The sequence below is a fragment of the Pipistrellus hanaki genome (assembly GCF_964339955.1).
Source record: "Pipistrellus hanaki genome assembly, chromosome: 7".
Classification (NCBI taxonomy): Eukaryota; Metazoa; Chordata; class Mammalia; order Chiroptera; family Vespertilionidae; genus Pipistrellus; species Pipistrellus hanaki.
In genome coordinates, this window is record NC_140509.1 from 12892956 (window position 1) to 12915371 (window position 22416).

The window sequence follows — 22416 nt, forward strand, 5'->3', positions numbered from 1 at the left end:
AGGCCAAGCCCCCAAGCAGTGAGCACACATCCAGTGGGTGAAACATGAGCCTGGTTTATGACATTCCGTTGAGCAAAACTCCTGTCCCCTAGCACAGAGTACGGCCCCAACCAGCCAGGGGACCATCGTAGTTGCCAAAGAACCCAACTGCCCTGCCTGCCCCCGGCTCCCAGCACCGCTGCCGGCGGGCCACTGAAGGTGGTCCATGCCACTGTGTCCTTCATGTTGGCGGGGCCAGGCCAGCCGTGGGAAGGCAGGAGTACAGGAGCTGCGGGCAGGTTCTAACCCTGATAGAACACCAGAGGCTTCTTTGTGTAGCGGACGTTGTTTTTCAGGAGGGGCGATCCCACGGCCATGCGCACCTTGTTCCAGCGGTGGCCTTTATTGTAGATGGGCTTGACGGAGCGGACGGACCAGCGGGTCAGGTACCTGTGGAGGGAGGACCAGGAAGTGGCTGAAGGCTGGGGTCCCAGGATGGAGCTGGGAGAGTGGGCACTGCCTCCTCAGGCCAAAGCTATGGCTGTCCAGCCAAACCCCTTTTCTAGTTTTCCTTCCTTGAGGAGCAGGGGCTTTTCCTGGGAGCAACCGCTGAGTGTGCTGCAAACAGATGGGCTGGGTTCTTGTGTGTGTGTGGCAGCCCAGGGCCACGCACTCCCTTGATCTTTATGAGTTGTCAATGTTTGTGTGCATTTGCTGGGGGAGGAGGTGGAGAAAGAGGCTACTCAGAGAGCAGATCATTCCTCTGTGGCCTCAGCCATGGGGAGCGGAGAGGCTGATGTAAGGGCCTGGAGGAATCCTTCCCTCTTCCCCACTTGGCTCCTTCTGCCACCCCAGCCTTCAGGGAGCTCCCCTGGGTAGCCATAACTGGTGCAGGCCCCTGCCCCTCACTCAACCCATGATGGGAGCCAAGGGTGAGGGCTCATGGGGGTAAGAAGGAGAGGTGGGGAAAGATGGCTGCCGCCCAGTCCTTTGGCCTCCTTTGGGGGTGGCCAGGGCGCTGATGTTCCCGGAAAAGTGGCTCATGTCGGCCGGGGCTGGGGTTTACTCCATTCAGAATGAAACTCGGATCCTGTCCAGAGAGGCCCACCCTTCATCCTAAAAGCTCAGCTATGGCAAAGGCCAGGGTCCTCCCTGCCTCCACTCTAGGCTGCGACTCAACACAGCCACCTCCAAAAACTTCAAATGAGAGATGTTTTTAATTAAAAAAACAAAACAAAACAAAAAAAACCCTTGGATGAACGTTTTTAGATAAAAGTAAAATTATGATTGCTGATTTATACATTTCAGTGGAGTCTTCTGCTCTCAGCCCTGTGCAAAGAAACAGCTCTGAGTGGAGTAAGAGCTGGGGGAGGTGCTGGCAGGCAGGCAGGATTTCTCTGAGTCTCCTGTCAGTGTCAATGTCAATGCCCCAATAGGGAGGGAGACTTCTGAGGAGTGGACTGGCCCCAGGGACTGCTTTTTCTATGGCTGTTGGTTCTGGGACAGCAGGAGAATAAAGAGTAAGGGAAGGAATACCTGGCAGGCCCCTGGGCTGGCATCTCCCAGTCTCCAGAGGGGATGGGTAAAGAGATAGGATATGGGAGCTGGTTTCCCAAAAAGAGTGCTCAGGTGGAACGTCAGAACCCCAGAGACCCCCTAGGCTGACCGGGTTCCCCAGAACTGCTGCCCTAGAAGTGTTCCTCCCCTGCCCTGGAGAGACCCGAGGAAGCCGGGCTTCAGCTAGCCCTGGGCCTGATGCCTGTGCCACATGGAGCAGCCAGCTGGTGGGGGAGGGGTGCCTGGGTGGCCTCCAGTCAGCTTTTTGGGAAGATTCCAGCTCTAGGAAGAACCAAGGCTCCTTCCTACCACTCCTGAAGGGGCAAAGGAAGGAGGAAACGTGGCTCCCTGAGCCCAAAGCCCAAGGAGAGAATCATAACGTCCCTCGCAAGGGAATCAGCCTTCATCGCAGCCAGGACTCTGACTCCCCCTGTCACTCCCCCACCCGTGGCCTCTTGCTACCCAAGGGCCCCCACACATCATCAATCCTGTGTCACGTTAAAGGACACCGGATGTATGGGAGGGAGCCTGGCCTCACTTCAAAGGCCTGAGGGCAGGAGGGATTGCGTCCTTAGGCCTGCTGCTGTCTCTTAACAAGACAGGGGTGGGGGGTGAGGGGGAAGGTAGGGTCAACCCCAAATGGTCCAGAGCATATTTGGGAAAGACAGAAAGAGGTTACTAGGTCCTGACCCCCCAGGACTGCTGGCAGATAGCACAGCTAACAATGTGGGAAAGGCAGGTGGAGATGGGCATGGGGCCAGGGTGGTGGTGAGGCATCAATGAAGACCCAGCTCTGGCCCTGCCCTGCCAACCCAGCAACTTGTGGCTGGCATTTGCCTGTACTCCTACCCTCGTGCCTAGGTTCTGTTAGAGATCAGACTGGGAGGTTTGCTAGGGGGTGGGTTAAGTCTTGCTTTGCTTCACCATCTTTGGTCAAGTCCAGTGGCAGCTGGACAGGTTGAAAGAGGGAGGAATCATTAATAGAGGAGAACAAGAATAAATTATAAAATCAGTTTTACAGACTTGCTCTACTTTCAATAAGGGGGTATTACAGATCTAGGAGTATGAGAGTGTGGCAATATCAGATATGGGGGAAGGGAAGGAACATACAATAGGATGACTGAGCATTAGACAGGTCTGCTCCTACACTAGAGGGTGCCACCCTGGCTTAGGCTGAAAGGCAGATTGATTGATTGAAGGATCTAGGGGCCTTTCTCTTCTCTAAAACCTCAGGACCTCCTAGGTCAGCATGTGCAGCTGGGCAGGTTAAGTATACAATTCTAGGAAGCGCCATTCACAATCTAGTCTATGTGGATACTGCCTTCAAGTTTTACAGTGAATGACTTGCACAGCTATATAAAGTGGCCCCACCCCAGAGAGCCCTCCCATTTTTAAAGCCTCATTTTGCCCTTTAATAAACCCAGTGCTGGGATACTAAAAGTTTGAAGTGCTCTGACATCCCCATAGCAACCTAGTATGATGTCATAAACAGGGGATTAGCACATTCTAATGCCCAACCAGCAAACTGCCTTATGCTCCTTGCCCCTGTGCTAAGTGCCCTATTAGGGAGGGAAGAGGAAAGAGGGCTGAGGGCAGCAGGGGAGGGTGACAGAAGCATGTGCACCGCCAACTGCAGCCTCAATAGGACCAATGGGGGTGGGTGCTCAAGCTGGATGGGATGGAACAGACAGCCAAACAACACACTAGCTTTCCCGGGCTGTGGGATGAGCTTCAAGAAATGTCTTTCTTGACAGAATACAATGAGAACTAGAGGCCTGCAGAATGCTCAGGAAGTTGACACCCTAGTGTGCTTACCGGTTGAGTTGGGGTTTCTTTTTTGGAACAACTCCTTCAGGAAGCAGAGGCCTATGATTTGGCAACAGACCTGAGTGGAGGAAGAGCATATAAGGAGATGGTCTCTGACATCCCCATAGCAACCTAGTATGATGTCATAAACAGGGGATTAGCACATTCTAATGCCCAACCACCAAACCTCCTTGGGGGACTCAGGGAAAGCCCAAGAGGGTAGAAGGTTGGCACTGAGGGAATTATAATGAAGACTCTTCCAGGAGGGGCTACACATGGGGCAGCTGGTGGGGAGATGGCGGCCACAGTCCCAAGGGGAATTCTACCTGCTCGGTGGGCCATCTTCACACACTCCTCAATCTTGCGGTGTTCTTCCTGGCACAGGCCTGTGATCTTTCGAGGCAGCATGCCTCCGTGAGGCCGGATGAACTGGCTGAGCAGCAGAACATCCTAGAAGAAACAGAAAATAGGTGATGAGGGTCACCTGGGTGGACTTTTGATGCTGGGAAGCCAGGCCACGTGACCTACATGGGAGGCTGTTGACCCTGGCACTCCAAAAGGCTGAGGTCTCTATTGGGAATGGACCTGAGACTACTCCCTCCACACAGAGCTTTGCACCCTGGTCTACAACCTTCACCCTTACAAAAGTTAAATCCTAACTTTTTTTTCCACATTTATTTTTAAAATATATATATATATTTTTTAAAAATATATTTTATTGATTTTGTACAGGGAGGAAGGGAGAGAGATAGTTTAGAAACATCGATGAGAGAAAGTCATCGATCAGCTGCCTCTTGCACACCCCCTACTGAGGATGTGCCCGCAACCAAGGTACATGCCCTTGACCGGAATCGAACCTGGGACCTTTCAGTCCCCAAGCTGATGCTCTATCCATTGAGTCAAACCGGTTTCGGCTTTAAAATATATTTTTTAAATTGATTTAGAAGGGAGATGGAAAGAGATAAAAACATCAATGATGAGAGAGAATCATTGATTGGCGGCTTCCTGTATGCCCCACACTGGATAATAAAGCCTGCAAGATACAAACTGAGGAAGGGACTACGGCTGTGAAGTTAAATCCCACATCTTCTAAGCCCCTGTGACCAGATGTGAATGGACTCTCAGGCTTCCTCTGGACCATCGGACTGCTTTGAAGAGTCAAGGAAACAAGGACAAATAGAGTCAAAATTGAGACAAGAGACCATTTCCTACCCCCAACTCTCACAGGATAGTTGAGGGGGTTAAATAAAAGCCACCCTCTCCCCCTCACACCCGCCTCTCCCCCCCAGGGGCCTGGCACACCAGTCTTAGCAGTCATGTCCACAAACTGACTTGCTGCCCTGGCAGGCGCCTCGCTGTATAACCGCAGATTTGTTTTAATCACTGGACAGCTCCTGAGGGACCCAGACCCCCCAATTCCCACCCCTGTAATCTTCAGAATCTGATGAAAAGAACTTGGATTGGATTATCCAGGGCTAATAAACTGGGCTCACTGCCCTAGCCTCCCCCATTGCAGGCTGCCAAGGAAGTTAACAGCTTTGTGCAGCTCAGGCTAACGGTGTCCTGAGTGGAAAGGGGTAAAAGGAAAACAGCTTCAGCCTTTACCTCGGAGGGGATTGGGTTTCTTCTGCGGGTAAACAGAGCCAAGCTGTATTTCCTGGAAATGGCTGGTGGGAAGAGTGCCCATGGTGGTCAGGAGGTTCATCCCCCATCTTCAGCTGGGATTCCAAGTATGGCCAGAACCCCACTAGCTTTCAGGTAACAAGAAGCTGTCAATACTGCCGCATGCCTGCAAGCCTCCTATTACTCCAGGCGGCCATCAGCGGCAAGGCCCAGGGCAGGGTGAGAGCACACCCCCGCCCCACCCCTGGTGGCCTAAAGCCAAGGCTCCCAGCCTGGGAGATTAGTTAGGTCATTCTGTTCAGATCCCATGGCCTCTCCTGCTCTTACCACCTGACCGGGATCTCTGCCCTTAGTCACCCCATTCCACAGAGGGGCACAGGGACAACCTGCAGGTCAAATTGGCCCAGAGCCTCAATCACCTGAAACCTAAAAATAGGGTGCTTAATGCCACCAACAGAACTCTGAAGGACAAGTCTGAATTTCTCCAGGGTTGTGTCCTTTTCCCCAGGTTCTCCCCATTGCTAGAGAATACAGAGGGATAGCTGGGATCGTATTCTACGTGGGGGTTGTATCCCCAGAGTCTGATAATTAGCTGGGTGACCTGAGGCAAGTTCATTAACTTTTCCATGCCTCAAATGTCCTTGCCTGTAAAACCAGGATGAAAAAAGTACCTTCTTCGTAGGAATACTGTGAAAACTGAGTGAATGAAGATGTGTAAATGCTTACAACAGTGCCGTTTGCAGAGCATGTGCTCAGTGCACGGTACTTATTATTCACTGTCGTCATCCCATGAAAACAGATGAAGTGGTAGAAGAGCTGGAGCAAACAGGGGCCTCTGTAGCTCCAACAGAGAGACAATAATGTGTCTCCAGATCACAGAGAGGCCTTTCCAAACAGCCTCTCATTATAAAAGAAAGAAACCAAACTCAGATCCTGACTCCACCCTCTTGGAAACACAACCCTGCAAGACTTGGGTACCTGGCTCTGGTGGTCTGATTTACATGCAACCAGACAATGAACCAAATGACTCTCAACCCTGGCTGCACATGAGAATGACCTGGGGAGTTTTAAAAAGTGATGGCCAGGCCGACGGAATCAATGTCTGGGGGTGGGGCCTGAACGTTTTATAAAGCTTTCCTGTAATTCTCATGTGCAGCAGGGCTGAGAGCTTGTCTCTGATGGCTCCATGGGATGCAGCAGCGGCCATGGGGGAAGAGCTGGGGGCAGGAATGGCGCTTGTAATCCAGGGAAGATGACCTCTCTAACATGCAGAGCCCCCTGTCTTTGCACACTCACCTCATAGCCATACTTGTGCTTCAGGTTCCACCGGCAGATGGGGCACTGGCCAGAGGGGTTAGGGGGATTTGGACTTTCCCGGGGAGTGTCTGTGATACGGCCTTCGATCTAGGAGGCAGAGAAAGAAAGCCAGTGAGGGAGAGGGCCGTGTGCTCACTAACTTGAGCAACTCCCCAAACTGGTGGGACTGCTGCATAACTCCACCTCTGGGAGTTTTGTGGAACGGGTAATAGGTCTCTGCTGGAACTGTGGTGGCGGTTTTGCAGTGGGCCTTGGAGTGTCCACAGAGAAGTGAGTTGGTAGCTTTAAGGGCAGTGGGAACTGAACTTAATGCTGGTGGCAAGAGGGAGAGGTTTGCTGTATCAGCTGAATGCTACTTTTCCTTCCTCACAAACAAAAACCACCTTTGGGAAGAAGTAATAAATGTACATGGTAAAAAGTTTCAAACTGCGCAGGGATGTAGAGTCCAAAGGAAGTCTCCTCCCATCCCACCTATCCTTCCGAGGAAACTGCAGCTCCCAGCTTATCTTACAGAGCGAAGTCTGTGCCAGTGGTTCTTAGCCTGCCATGATTTTGTCCACTCTTCCCCACGGGACACTGGATAATGTCTGAGGCATTCCTAATCGACCGTCACTACTGGGGGGTGGGGTGAGATTGGCAGCTAGCAGGGAAGCTAACCATCCTGCAATGCACAGGATAGTCCCTACCAACAAAGAATTAGCCAGCCTAGGATGCCAGCAGTGCCCAGATATCCGTGTGCACTCTGCTGCTTCTCTCTCTCTCTTTCAAACACACAGATGGGAGAATACATTCCCGTCTTCCTCCTTGCTTTCATTATTTTGGATGCCACCTTTTCAACCGTGCTGAGGCCACGTGCAAAATGACCTCTGCTGTGGCTGTTGTATCCTGTGACACAGCCTTGGAATTACTAAGTGCAATGGACCACTGATCTGGGAGTCAGCTCCAATTGCAAGGGGGGGGGGGGGGTTAGAAAGCCTTGCTGTTTGAAGCCATGGATTATGAGAGCGAGGCTGGGACAGGGCTCAGAGGCTTTGGAAGGGAAGCAACACTGTCTCCTGAGGTAGAAGTGCAAACAGGAGAGGAGCTGGAAGCAAGGCTTGGTTGTGCAGGGCATTGCTACCTACCTTTCCGCCAGGGCCAGAAATAGAGAAGTGTGCTAAGGAAAACATGTAGGTGTGAGTAGGCTTGAGAGGGGTTAAGGTGTAAGGTGGTCTGTGGGGAGAAAGCTAACATTCCTTGATTCCCCATTATATGCCCGGTTTTGTGCTAATCATGGTTCACATGTGTCATCTCATTTAACCCCACAGCCTAGGGAGGGAGGCATTATGATCATACTTTACAGATGAAGAAAGTGAGACCCCGGAGACTGAGCGATAAATACCACCAGCCAAGGCAGTGCCTCTCCAGGCAGGGGTGGGCTCCCTCCCCCAAGTTTCTCCTAATGCCACCATGTCTCCATGTTCATTCTACAAACAGCAGATTCATGCCCCGCATGAAAAACCGTCTTCACACTCAGAAGCCAGATGTGTTTTCTCTCCACCAGCAGGGAGTTCACAGGGTAAATGCTTGTTTCAGCTTTGAATAAGGAAATAAGGTGTCCTAAGGGGGAGGGGGCCCCCTCCAAAGAACTATTTTGAGGTTAAGCAATGCAAAAGCTGAGGGAGAATTCTAGGGAAGACCCAAAAAGGGAACCCGAAAACCTTGATCTGGGGATAAGACTGCTTGGCTGGCTGCCAGAAGGGTTAAATCCCTGGTTGACATGGAAGCTATACAGGCTTCTAGGAGCTGTGTGGAGGGGCTGTGGGTTTCTTGGAGGCAAGGAAAGCCATGTGAAAACAATGCCGTCTTTTAGGGATTATAGGATAATCTAGGCCCCATGACTCCTGCAGGAGGGAGGTGAGATGGGCCCAACAAGGAAGGGGGAGTGGGTGGATCAAGTCATTCTAGCTTTCTTACCAACAGGGTCCAGAGAGTGTCACCTTGTAACGGAACCACTGAAGGAGTAGCTTAGTCATTCTGGGCAGAAAGGAAAGGAGCGGAGATCTAGGATCCTGGCCCCGGATCAACTTACTCTGGTCTTCAGTCCTGCCATTGCTTTAGTTTCCCCTTTGGAAAACTAATTTATCACCCTCCAAAGAACATATCAGTAAAGACCTTGTTATCCACATGGCCATTTTAAATAACAGATGCTTCAATCCAGGTATAAGTGACTGTTCCTGATGAACCACACAATAGCACACATCTTGAAAAATAGCAGACTGTAAGATTTATGGTCCCAGAGGGACCTGATCCTGGAGCTAGGAGCCCAGTTTGGACCTCCCTCTTTCCCTCCCTCAAAGAAGCAACCAGGCAGCTCCAAGTGTTAAAGAGGTTATATTGTAAATGGCCAACTCGATGATACTTACTATAGTTGTCTTCCCTTCTTGGATCTCCACCACTACAGAGATAAAGGGGAAAAATTAGGTCAGCCATTTAATAAGGAACAGGGAGTTTCAAATAATAGCTCAAATTCTACAGCAGAAAAATAGAGCCTTCATTCTGCACTCTCCCACAGTCACCACCTAGAAGGGAAAGCGTGCAGGGTTCACCTCCAAGTGCCAAGGCTCTATGCCCTTGAGGCTGGGCGGGGGCAAGCCCAGACACCCAAGTAATATCATCTCTCTGGGATTAAGAGTCTCCACACTGTTTTTGTGCCTTTCTAAGCCAAGATTCATCTTGGTGCTATCTAAGGAAATTGGCAACATCCTGCCATACTACGGCTAGCAATAATGACCTGAGTGTGTGTGTGGTGTTGGTGGTGGCGACAGCAGAAGCATGTAAAAGACCTTCAAAAGTACCCACTTACTAAGAGAATCAGACAAACATAATTCTTGACCTTGATTAGTTTACAGTCTAAGTTACAGCACTGAACTAACACAACTCCAATGGCCCTGGGTAGATAAGCAATGAGATAAGTTCACTCCTAAAATTCATTCTGAGAACCTTGTGTAAAAAACTAGATGAGGACAACTGTGTGAGTTAAATCCTCTTCTTTTCTCCACTCCTCCCTGCAGGGTTGCATTTAAAAAAATATATATTTTTTATTGATTTTTTTACAGAGAGGTAGATAGAGGGGATAGAGTGTTAGAAACATCGATGAGAGAGAATCATCGATCAGCTGCCTCTTGCACACCCCCTCCTGGGGATGTGCCCGCAACAAAGGTACATGCCCTTGACCGGAATTGAACCTGGGACCTTTCAGTCCGCAGACCAATGCTCTACCACTGAGCCAAACTGGTTTCGGCCAGGGTTGCATTTTGTTATCTGCTGGAGAGGTGGGATAAAAGAGGTGGGAGTGCCTTGCTGGTGTGTGTGGCTTAGTTGGCTGGGTGTTGCCAGGTGTATCGATTGCTGGTTGATTTCCAGTCAGGACACATGCCTGGGGTTGTATACTCAATCCCTGATAGGGGTGTGGAGGAGGCAGCCGATAGATGTTTTGCTCTCATATTGATGTTTCTCTCTCCTTCCCTTTCTCTCTCAAAACCAATAATAAAAAAAAAAGAGGTGGGCTGAGACCGGTTTGGCTCAATGGATAGAGCGTCGGCTTGGGGACTGAAGGGTCTCGGGTTCGATTCCGGTCAAGGGCATGTACCTTGGTTGTGGGCATATCCCCAGTAGGGGGTGTGCAAGAGGCAGCTGATCGATGACTCTCTCTCATCGATGTTTCTAACTATCTCTCTCCCTTCCTCTCTACAAAATCAATAAAATAAAAAAATAAATAGCACAGGGCGCTACGGATACTGGGTTCAGGAAGACAACTGCAATTCCAAACTGAAAGGGACTCCCTCAGCTCTTTGCCTCTAGGTCTGGCAGCCAACAGAGAACCCGAGGGAAAGACAATAAGTCACACACAGCTGTCAGGCTGTACATATTTCTGACTAAGATGCAGAGTGACAACTCCAACAATATGCAAAGGGAGAACCAAGCTAAAAGCCCACATTTGGCAAATATAATCAAACAGAAAATTCTTGGAGATCTTTGTTTGTTCTCCCGGTTTCTTTAGAAAGAGAACTGTTAGCATAGGAACTGGCACATAATTCCATGCAGATGCTCAATTAATGTGTACTAGCTCTCAGGGAGCAAAATATTCGTCATGGTCTCCTTCTGACTGTTAATTGCTGTAATAGGAAACTTGGGCTCACGTAACTGCAAACTGTCTCCACACATACTAAAATCATATTTTAACAGCAGCTTGGCTACCACAATTAGTTTTACTCAGCTTTAGCCAAGGCAAGATTACCGATTAAAAAGAACCTAAGGTTCTTAACTTTGACCATCTAGTCAAAGTTATGGATCTCTCCCTAGCATACATACAATTAAACATGAATTTTAGGAGACTCAGACCCCTGAAGCTATATATACAAATAGTAATATTGTTTTTCTCTCAGTGCTGGTAGTAGGTGATTTTTAGTTTCTTCTTTATGCCTATCTGTATTTTCTAAACTTTCTAAACTAAATATGTACTGCTTTTGCAATAAAAAAACAAACAATAAGAGAGAAAGAATATGTCTAAGGAAAAAAAGTGAGGCGATTCTAACCCAACCAGAGTCCCACAGCAACATCTGTGATCGCTGAGCTCTGTGACTGACACCTAATTGGACACAGGCGGCTGGAATTGCTTCCCATTTGTTTCTGGGCACGGCTATTCATAAAGACTCATTACTTTAAAACAACCTACCTGAGAGGGCCTTTCCATTTCCAACTCCAGACACTCCAAGTTGTAACAATGACAAGAAAGGCCCTGAGGCTTTCTCCCAAACATTGTAGTTACCAATCAATTCACAAAGACAAACTAGGTTTCTCCCAGTAAAAGGAAATGCGTCACCCACACGCGGATCTCCTTGTTCAGAACAGAGACCCGCCTAAACGGGATGTGGGGGAGACTCAACCTGGTGCTCAGTTTGGAGGCCAGCTCAGTTACAAAAGGACTGTCACTGCAATGTGTCAACCTATCAACAAGGGGGTGCAGAAAGAGGGCACAGCTCCAGCCCAGTAGGGCTTCTAGGCACCCCAGAAACACCGCACATTTGTAAAAAACTAAGTTGGATGGAGGGGTGACCAAATCAGAGCAACAACGGGTAGGAGGAAAGTTTTTAAGAATCATCGTCAGAAACAAAAGGAGAACCATTCTGATACCACTGAGTCAGCACTAGAACAATGCCCCAAAACCCAAAGCAGATAAACATGTGGTTTCTTCTCTGTGGAGGCACTTGGGTCCTAATCATGAGGTAAACAAGTCTAACAAAACACACATCACTCCCGGCAAAGAACCAAACCTTGAAGTCATCCCACTGGCCCCTGGAAAGGAGATCAAAGACCATGGCAAGCTCCACTGTTCACAAGCTCCCCACACAGCAACTCCGAGCCAGTGAATCATCTTACTATAAGCCAGTGGGTAAAACATTAGGCAGATGCTTATCTAATAGAGATAATTTGTCAAACCAGAAGGAATGACCTGAGAATTCACTGGAGATCGAGATTAATCAGGGCGGTGTCTCAGTGCTAGGGCAGAAGGCCTGGCTGGAGCCTGAAGAGGCTCTGATAGATTTTAAGCCTCTCAAAACAGGAGATAGGAATCAAAATAGTATTGATTTTCAGTGTGCATACAAAAACATGTCAAAACCAAACAAAACCCGAGATCCATTTTGTCCCTGGCCTCCTCTCCATTTAAGAGAAGTGGGGGTGGCTAAGAAAAGCTGGACTAGGAGATTTAGGCACTAACGTAGAACTTGTTTAGAAAAAGATGGAATCACTGTGTCGTTCTGATAAATGGTTATATCAAGTAAACTCAGGAAAGAAATGAAGCCCTTTTCTAAACTAGAATCAAGGGCCAAAATCTTCAAAGACAGGCACTTCTCATACAAATCAAATAATCTGTTCCACAGGAGGCAACAGATTTGCTGAGCACGGGTGGAGGTACAGTCAGCTCCACCTATTGTGGAGTAACAACAGAATAGGAAGACAGTCTTTGCCCTAGGGGAGAAAAGAGAACAAAACCAAGTATGGGAACTTCACTATAATAAAGTCCATGCCTCGTAAAGAGGTCCTTTGAGTGCTTCAGTAAATACTCGTCTAGGATGGAGTCCAAGATAACTGAATTATAACAGTCCAGAGCAAGCAGCATTGCGGTAAGATTGCAGTGAACACAGAAAGACCTTGATGGCCACATAAACACAGACAGTGCACAGCCTAACTGTTTAAGTAAAGGAGGAAGTGAGGAAAGATTAATGATGAGGAGTGGAGGCATGGCTACACAAAGTGCCCAGAGACCAAGGTCCTTCTTGGAAAGGGTCCATGGAAACCAAGTGCCAGAGTATGAAGGAATGGAGTAACTGAATGGCAGGTTGGCTAAGAGGTGGCACTGACAGTCTTAGAAGGTCAGAAGTAAATGCATGTTTGAGATGTGTGTCTGCACTTCTGTTCATTAACTACTTTTCTCAATCTCCCTCCTCTCAAGCACCACTCTCTTCTGTTCATCTTTCATTCTACCACTGAAATGTTCTGATTCTCTCATCACCTCCCACTTTTCTCTTGGACCCCTCTGCGGGAATGTCCCTCTGCACTCTGCTTTAGGATGAGTCCTATTGCTGCAATTCTGTAAAGCCCCAACTTGCTCACTCCTCTCTCAAAGCTTTCAGCTGCCTTGTCTGAAATGCTATAGCTAACTGGAAAAGATGAAGAAAATTCCTTTTAGCTTTAATCATTTCAACTCTTTCTTATCTAGGTGTCTGATAGATCATTACTATACATTCAGATAAGCAACATGCTTATTTTTCTTGTTTTAAATATTTTTCCTTCATTAGAGCTCTCAGTGATAATGCAGGAATAAGGTCAACACAATCTTTGCCAAGTCTGGCAGTGCTAACCATAGACATTAAGTGGTCTTCAGCAAGTTAACGATGTGGGCTTTCAGGGAAGGGAGGGAGCCACGAGGAGGCCCTGCCATGGAGTACTGAGGTGATGTTACTGGTGGAGAGGGAAGAGCACTGGCTTTACTTTCAACTCCAGCACTCACTGGCTGTGTGATGTTGAGTGGTTACTGAACCCCTCTGGGCCTCATTTGTAAAAACGTCAGTAATATCCAGCTTTAAGGATTGCTGGGAAGATTAAATAAATGTAGGTGAAAAACCTGGCACAGTGTTTGCAGCAGGCACTTAAAAAACCACAATTTCCATATTTGTGTTCCTTCCATAATAATATATATTTTTTGTTAATTCCCAACGGAAGATATTTTCCCAATGATTTTTAGAGAGTGGAAGGGAAGGGGAGGGACAGAGAGAGAAACATCCATGTGAGAGAGACATATGGATTGGTTGCCTCCTGATCCAGGGTGGGGGATCCTGCAATTGAACCTGGAACCCTTTAGTCTGAGGGCCAGCACTCTAGCCACTGAGCCAAACTTGTCAGGGCCTATTTTTTGGCCTTGTCTGTCGCTCTGATCAAACTTTAGACCAGGTTTTCTCAACAGCAGCATGACTCACATTTTATGCCATGTCGTTTGTTGTTGTGGGAAGCCATCATGTGCACTGTAAGATGACAGTAGCATTCCTGGACTCTACCCACCAGATGCCAGGAGTATCAGCTGTGAATACTAAAAATGTCTCTAGACATTGCCAAAAGTTCCTGAGGAACATAACTACTCGCAATTGAGAATCACCGCTTTAGACTTAGAGTCTTTACAGGCAGGAGTCCTGGCACTGAGTACTGATGAACTCTGACTAAAATTAAACAGTATTATCTGATACTTTGAAAAGTAGGATACTTGAATGTTTTCAGCAAGACATCCAGCTTCCTCTCCACAACATTAAATTCTAAGTGTACAATATTATTTGGGTGTCAAATATACCAGCTGGGACCAGTCAAAATTAGATATGTGTAATATTTTGTACTTTATACATAGGAGGTAGAATATCAAGGAAAATTTTTTTCATTGAAATGCTTTGGAGCCCTGGCTGGGTAGCTCAATTGGTTAGAGGCCATTGGATTTGTCTCGATACACTAAGGTTGTGGATTTGATCTCTGGTCAAGGCACAGACAGGAATCAACCAATGAATGCATAAATGAGTGGAACAACAGATGGATATTTCTCTCTCTCAAATCAATAAAAAATAAAATAAAATAAATAAAGGCTTTGGAGACAGGTGATTGGTTCTTCTTTGTTTAAGATGACATCAATTCAATGTAGCTTTTAGGTCTGACAGTGAGTAGCCAAGAAGAGCAACAAACCCAAGTATTTATGGAGAGGAGGCCTTCACATACCCACCTGATGATACCGTCCATCATTTCACAAACTTTCCAACAGAAAAAAATTTGAATCTAAAATATTCCTTTGTAAAAGAACAAACCAAAACGATTGCTCTTGGTTATCCTCTGGGAACATAGCAAAGCACTGTTTTCAACTTTGAATTTCATAAAGGATATGTAAATTGCAGCCATTAATGTTTGACACTTGGCAGACACCCTCAAAAATGTTATGGGTATATGCTTGGTTTTCAGCATGGGAATAAGATGCAACACCTTTTCCAAGTCCTTTTTATTAGCAGCATGGTCTCTTTGGTGTCTTTATTAATGGATTCGTTTGACTAACATTAATCAGGCAGTATCAGAATTTTGTTGTTCTTCCTAGCAAATGCTCCATTTTCCCTTCATAGCTAGGTTTTCCACACATACCTGCGATTTCCACTTCCTCATGAACTCTCTCTTTGATTTCCCATTCTATTGGAATTGCTGTTTGAAAGCTAAAGAGATATCTCCCCAAACAAACCTAATGGCCTCTCCATGAGGCTCTTTTTGAACTTTCTGTTCCCTCTGAAAACAAGGATCACTCTTTTCCTCTGGATATGTCTGTTTTAGTTAAAAGACATGCTGGTCAATGCTGAGCCAGAATCTTAAAGAAGGCCCACACCACTCATCCTTTCCTGCTTCCAGCAGTGCACAAAGGAAGGCTATGTCTTGAAAGACCCTATTCACCCTCCTCCAGATCCCACCCTTTTATAAGCCCATTCAAGGCATCCTCCTCATGAAAATTTCCAATTGGGTTTGCTGTTCCAAGCAGCCGAATCTCCCTGCCCTTTATTGCAGCCTACACATATCATCTCCTTAGAACCGAACTTCTCAGGAAAGGGCTGTATTTTTTTTCTTTTCTTTTCTTTCCAGAATCCCTTGACTGCCTGAAGTAAAGCACTTGGTTAGAATATATGTTTCCCCATAAGCCTTTCCAGACTTAAGATGAATGAAAAGGAGTAATACCATTCAGCATTTGCCTGTTTCAGCTGTTCAATAGCCTTTCCTCTCTGGGAAACTAGCGGTCCGGGCAGAAAAAGCCGCCGTCAGAACACAGCACTTTCAGATGAAAAACTGCAAAGGGTCTGCTTGGGAAGGTCTCCAGATGTCCTTCCCTCCTGATCCACGGGCACTTTAATAAACGAGACGGCCGTCCGGAGACTACGGAAGGGAGAATTAACGCGCAGACCCTTACCGAAAACTTTCCTGAACCCTGGGACAGGTTTCTCTTCTGCCCTTGCTAACTAAGCGGGTCTTTCTCTCCGTTCTCCCCATCCGCCCCCGCCCCTGCCCGTGAGGACGCTCGCGAGGGGTGGAAAGTCAAGATAATAACAGAACCAGGGTCTGGAAGGGGCTTTCAGGCGCCCTGGGAGCGGCAGCATCTCCGACGTTTCGGAGCCGCGCGGAGGGAAGGAGGGGCGCGGCGGCCGGGGGAGGAAGCCCCGCCGCTCTCCTCTTCAGCGCTGGGAAGTCGCCGGGAATGGGGACTCACCTTCCCTGAACCCGCGATCTGGAGGCCGAGCCCAGCTGGTCGCGGCAGGGCCTGCCAGAAGCCCTCGGAACAGCCGCCCACACTGGGACACCAGCGCACTGAGGGCCGCCATCTTGAAGACCAAGGATGACCTCTTGGGCACTTCCGCTTCCGGAGCGGCGCACGCGCAGCCGCCGTGATGGGCAAGACTCGAGCTGGTTGTGGGCTTCTCGCTCTGTTACCCCTGTCACTTCCTTTCCCCTCACCTTTCTAGCTTTTGGCAAAGGGTAGAGGCCTCTGTGTCGAGGCTGTGTTTCGTTCCCAGGAATAGGGGAGGGCTTCTAGCTCCCGTCTGCCAGTCCCCGGAGTCTCCGAGGTCGCTTTCGTTCCCTGGCAGGCTTCCCCCTGCAGTCACATGCACTACTCCTGTATTTTGAAAGCTTTTTCTTCTCTGCAAGTCAGATGTGGCTATTCAGCTTCTTGTGGCTGAAGCTAGGCCTGTGCAGGAGAGTTGAGATGGTTAGGAGCACTGGTTCTGGAGCATTAGGTATCAGGGAAGCCTAGGATAGAATTAATATTCCTCTTCCCCACCACAACATCCATTCTCATCTTTGGCCAAGGCTTTTGCACAGCTGTTTTCCTCTATCTTCTCTTTGCCTACCTGGTAAACTCCTACTTATTTCTCAGAACTCAGCTCAAACTTCCCTTCCATAGTGGAGTCTTCCTTGAAAACCTCCCTGTTGCTGTTTCTCAGCACCAGATACCTCTCCATCTTAGTACTTGGCATAATTGCAGTTTTACATTTGCTTGTGTTATATATGTTTCCCCATGAGACTGTGTGCTCCATGAAGGCAAGGACATTGCTTATTGTTGACTCTCATATCTCCAGCACATAGCACAGTGCCTGATACACAATACATGCAATATGTGGACAAAAAGGGTCCACATTCTAACCTGACTAACTCAGGCAAGGCCTGATTGGTGGCCTTGAAAACACAGAGACTTAGAGTAATCACAAAGTATGGTCTAAATTGAAACTTAAAATTGAAAAGCAGTTTATAGTAGTTCACTGTTGACTGTTAACTATCCTGTACCCACCTATGTAAAAGAAGCATGTGCCTATTATTTTTTATCAATCCCAGAGGATCACCCCTCCCCCCAGCTTTTCTTTCTTCTATCTCCCTAATATATCAAACACCCACATTTTTTGTTTCAGTATCAAAAAGAAAGTAAAGGTGCTCAATTTTCCCTCTTTTGGATTCACAGGGACATAATATATTCCCCTGGAGCTTCCTAAGAAAAGAAAGCCATTCACAGGTCAACTCTTCCATTTGGTGGTTGGGATATTCTTTTCCACCCTCCACAATAAACCTGAAGGGGGATTTTCTAGTTATCCTACTCTGATTCATAGATGGGAAAAGTCAGGCTCATTAAATGGCACAGCTCATTCGATGATGGGGGAAGGAGCATATCTGGTGGACTAAGAGGATGCAGAGCAGCTGCTGCTTGGGGAGCTTGAGTGGCATCACCACAGATAAGAGAGGAGGAGAAATGTGGCATTGGAGTAACTAAAACATTGTGTTTAGCAAGGGCAGATTCTGGGAAGGGGAAATTTGAAAGTCAATCTAGATGTGTGAGACTGACACATGGTAGGGTGGAGCACAGCATCATTTATTAAAAATATTAGAGGCCTGGTGCATGAATTCATGCACAGGTGGGGTCTGGCAGGCCTGCCCCTAATCAGGGTTGGGGGGAATGATGGGGGCGGGGCTGGTGGGGGAGGGGCTGCAAGTGGTTGGCTGGCTGGCCCTACCCCCTGATCCAACTCCCGGTTGAGGGGACAATTTGCATATTAGTCTTTTATTATGTAGTATTATACTTTCCACCTGGCTAGCATGACTCAGTGGTTGAGCATCAACCTATGAACAAGGAGGTTACGGTTTGATTCTCAGTCAGGGCACATGCCCCAGTTGTGTGCTCAATTCCCAGTGTGGAGCATGCAGGAAGCAGCCAATTCTCTCTCATCATTGATGTTTCTATCTCTCTCTCCCTTTTTCTTCATCTCTGAAATCAATAAAAATATAGTAAAAAAAATACTTCCCCCCATTGCTTTTTATCTGGTGTGGATCTGTTTCTGGAACTTCTATTTGGTTCCATTGGTCCTTTATCACCATTTTTAATGGCTATATACTATTCTATGGTCTGGAAGTGCCATAACTTACTCAACCAATCCCCAAGTGCTAGGCATTTAGATTGCCTTTAATTTGAATGTGTTTTCTAAGATCTATCTTCCTATTCCAAATATAGTATCTTCTATTTCATCACTGAGTCTTCCCAGTTGGATATGTTGTAGATTTTTGAAAAATATAACTGCTATAAAATAAAAGGGAGTGAGGGCTCTTTTCTGGGGGCGGCAAATGATAGCTGCCACCCAATTGAAGGGCCTTTTCTTTTTTTAAATTAAATTATTTAATTGAGAGAGAGAGAGAGAGAGAGAGAGAGAGAGAGAGAGAGAACATGATTTGTTGTTCCCCTTATATATGCATTCCTTGCTTGATTTTTGTATGTGCCCTGACTGGGGATCTAATCCATAACGTTGGTATATGGGGACGATGCTCTGATCAACGGAGCTCCCCGGCTGGTTTGAAGGGCTTTTCAAGAGCCAGAGTTTCTGGGGCTGTTGGCAGAGTCACTCTTCTGCATGTGAAGAATTATTTTCAGTTCTAGTATCAATCCTGGAACGTGAAGAGCAGCAATGGCACTGTATACACATCTCTGAGAGAAGGGAGGCTGATGAGCCTTCTTATCCTGACAAAATCTTCTTTCCACCCATCTCCTGAGGAGCCCAACCTCCTTATTTCCACACATTTCCTTTTTTCCTTGACCCCTTGCCCTGGACCACCTTCCTCTTCTTCTTCTAAATATATTTTTATTGATTTCAGAGAGAAAGGGAGAGGGAGATAGAAATATCAAGTGGTGAGAGAGAATCATTGATGGGCTGCCTTCACACGCCCCACACTGGAGATCGAGCCACAACCTGGGCATGTGTCCTGACCAGGAATTGAACTGTGACCTCCTGGTTCATAGGTTGACGCTCAACCACTGAGTCATGCTGGCTGGGCCTGGACCCTATTCTTAAATTGGGAGGTAACACAAGTCCCAAGTAACCTGTCCAAGTGAAGATACTCAGGGCAACATTCACAAGAGACAAATCCAGAAATGTTTATTTTGCCAAGACAAACTTAAAACTCCCAGCAGAAATGATCTGGTCTAGTGACTTGCTTCCTTTTTTTTTTTTTTTTTTTTAAATAAGTTTTTATTGATTTTTAGAGAGAGAGGAAAGCAAAGGGAGAGACAGAAACATCAATGATGGGAGAGAATCATTGATGGGCTGCCTCCTGCAGACCTCACACTAGGGATCGAGCTCGCAACCTGCTTCTGGCCAGAGGGACAGCCTGCTCAGGCTAGAGCAAAGGCCAGAGTTAAGAGGCCATGGGTGGGTCAGCCTGTCTATGGCTTCGGGGCTGAGGAAGTTTTGGTCCCAGCTGTGGATGAATGTGTTCTTCCAGCCTTCCTCCCACCTCTCTTAGGAAGAGTGGGTCCGAGCCAAGAGCCACACAGATGTTCACCATGAATGAGCAGAGGCCATGAAAAGGCGCGGGAAGGTGGAGAGAGCTGACCTGGTAGAGACCATGATGGGAGGGAGCAGCAAGAGAAACCGGGAGAAAGGACTGGTGGGGTGAGTGACTGTCAGGTTTGCTTTCTCCTAATTAATGTGGTTTCCTTACAAACCCCCTGCTGATTCCCAGCTGGCCGGAGAAACCATAACAACATGTGGCCTGCCCTGACTGGGGCCGGGAGCTGAGGCGGCAGCGAGCCTCCCAAGAAGGGTCTGGTTTCATTTTCAGCCTCTGCCCCTCCTCCCCAACCGGCTTTGTGCAGATGCGGAAGGGACAGGACCTGGGTTGGGAGAGAATGTCGCGTTGTGGGGACAACCAGGACAACTTGTTTTGGGCTCCCTGGCTACTCACCTTGGTTTCCCATGACCTTTAAAAAAGGGCAGTTTCTGCTTGTTTGGGCTGCAGCTTCCAAACAGGTATGGCTGGGGGTGGGTGAGGAGACCTTGGGCGAAGATCCCCTGCTCCGTGGTGGCCTCTCTGCAGGTGTGCCCTGTTGGAGCAACAGGCCTGGGAACAATCGCGGTGTGTCTAGAGGCCTTGCTAATTCAGGGCTCTCCATCGATTTTTCAGAGTTGCTCCTTTGCCTCACGAAGGGTTGTAATTCTGTCCCAGTTATTCATCTTCTCCTCTCCTTTGTTCATTGATTCACTTCACCTGCGAGCATCCATTGAGCAGCTACTACGTGCCTTCTGTAAACAAATGATTCCATGCCAGGGGTGGGTGTGGGTAAACTCTCCAGGGGTGAGAGCTCTTGTCTGACAAAGAAACATTTTGTAAACCAGATGATGGCTCTGGGATGTATTTGCTTTCTCCCACCCACTCCCCATCCTGCCCCATTAAAAAAAAAATTTTTTTTAAGTAGTAAAATAAAAACACATGCAGAAGAAGTACATAAAAGCCTAAATGACCCATATAACAGATTAACTGTAAAACAAAACCGACTCATTTCTATACTGCATCATGAGGGCATGTTGCTGGAAAGGGGGTAGGGAATACAAAAAACTGGTGACACCGGTGAGAGGCAGTGTTAGGGGCCTTCAGAACCTAAACCCTTTCAGGAGACTGAGGGCAGAGGAAAGAGCCCCCAAACAAACAGTGGACTGGGAGCGAGCCTGGGGTGCCCTTGGCGAGCACTCCCTAGGCTTAGCCAGACTCCTCTCCGAGTGGGTGCCTCCTAGTCGGGACGCCCAGTGCTTGGCTGGCATTCGCCTCACCCCAGCAGCAGCCTGTGGCTGGGGCCAGTGAGAACCGTTCAACTCTGTTTGCTCCCAAGCTAAAAGAGCCCTGCAGCAGAGGGCCGGATGCCCTTTCTAAAAGGGCCTCCATGCCCCCCACAGGCTGAGAAACTCCTCAGATTTCTCTCTCCCGGTGCCTGAATTCAATTCTTGCATAAGGAGGAGATTTTAACAGTTTAGAGCACTTTTGAACTATCGGCACATTTCTGCTAATGGGTAACAAATGGCACCCGAGGCACATGCTGTCCCCAGTACGCACATGGGGACACGGACAGAGCCAAGGGAAAGAGCTGCAGGCTGAAGGCCAGCTCTGCTCTACCCAACTGGCAGCCTGAAGGCAGAGCTTTCTGGGTCCGAGTTTCTTCACCTGTAAGGGATCCTGTCTGGTTCTAGAATTCTGGTTCTATCAACACTCCCAGGATGTTGGAGTTCGGTCTTTAGCTTCCTCCCCCACTTCTACTCTCCTTTATTTTATTTATTTAAAAAAATATATATATTATTGATTTTTTTTACAGAAAGGAAGGGAAAGAGATAGAGAGTTAGAAACATCGATGAGAGAAAGTCATCCATCAGCTGTCTTTTGCACGCCTGTCTGCAACCAAGGTATATGCCCTTGACCGGAATCGAACCCGGGACCTTTCAGTCCAGAGGCTGACCCTCTATCCATTGAGCCAAACCGGTTTCGGCTCTCCTTTAGAGTCTCACCCACTCTTACTTTTTGGCTCTCCCCTTCAAGCTGATCAATCCAAAAGCCATAGCAACCCTCGTTTGAGCTCCAATCTCTGACTGTCAGGAATTTCTGTTTGGATCTCCTGAAGGAGCTTAAACATGCACCGTGTCTAAGTAAGGTCACCACCTCTCTTTCTGTTACTCAGGGCCGCCATTGACTGCCCCTCCCTCATCTAATTTCCAAGGTGTCATTGTTAGGGTCACCGAAGGAGGTATCCCAAGGCAAAAAGTGGTAAGGGAGTATACATTTATTAGGTCATCTGGATACCAGATGGGCTGAGCCCCCAAATAGCACCAGCACCCAAGCACTGGGAGTCAAGGTTTTAAAGGACTCGAAGTGGGCTTTTCCTGGGCGGAGAATTCTCTGGGTGGTCCAGGTGCTGGGAAGGTCTGGAGGGGAAATGGTCTTAGCAAGTGGAATGTGGACTAAGCTACAGGGAATGTCGGTTGTGAGATGGTTTAAAGAGGAGGGAGAATCCATTCAATTACTTGGTCAGACCTAACATTCATTCATAAGTGTCACAGATTTCTAAGTAACCTCATGATTTCCTTTTCTTCCTTACCATTTCAATGACCACCATCTTCCAATATGCCAACTTCCCCATTGCCTTCAGTCTCTCCATCTCCAAGCTACTCTGCTGTCTCTAATTTTTCCAAACCCCTGGTCACTTTCCTGCTCAAAATGGTATCTCATTCC

General features: G+C 47.8%; 1 protein-coding gene across 2 annotated transcripts; it reads right to left on the reverse strand.

Annotated features, from left to right (window-relative positions):
• Positions 1-34: 34 nt before the first annotated feature.
• On the reverse strand, positions 35-16252 carry MRPS18A (mitochondrial ribosomal protein S18A). 2 transcript variants are annotated; one of them, XM_084889820.1, is made up of 6 exons: positions 16097-16251; positions 8688-8719; positions 6262-6369; positions 3669-3792; positions 3352-3421; positions 35-429 (listed from the first exon to the last, which is right to left on the reverse strand). In XM_084889820.1, exons 1-6 carry the CDS (start codon positions 16206-16208, stop codon positions 282-284), a joined length of 594 nt encoding a protein of 197 aa, XP_084745946.1. In that variant the 5' UTR covers positions 16209-16251; the 3' UTR covers positions 35-281. The 2 variants fall into 2 exon arrangements, with proteins under 2 accessions (XP_084745946.1, XP_084745947.1); XM_084889821.1 differs by lacking the exon at positions 6262-6369 and having other exon boundaries at positions 16097-16252.
• Positions 16253-22416: the final 6164 nt, after the last annotated feature.

What these genes read in the sequence shown, in the direction of transcription:
- MRPS18A (XM_084889820.1), bottom strand. Translation starts at nt 16,208, where the DNA reads ATGGCGGCCCTCAGTGCGCTGGTGTCCCAGTGTGGGCGGCTGTTCCGA. An exon ending in GAAGATGGCCCACCGAGCAG is followed by an intron (nt 3,422 to 3,668) that starts GTAGAATTCCCC and finishes TCCTCCACTCAG; the next exon opens with GTCTGTTGCCAAATCATAGG. An exon ending in AAGAAACCCCAACTCAACCG is followed by an intron (nt 430 to 3,351) that starts GTAAGCACACTA and finishes CTCCCTCCACAG; the next exon opens with GTACCTGACCCGCTGGTCCG.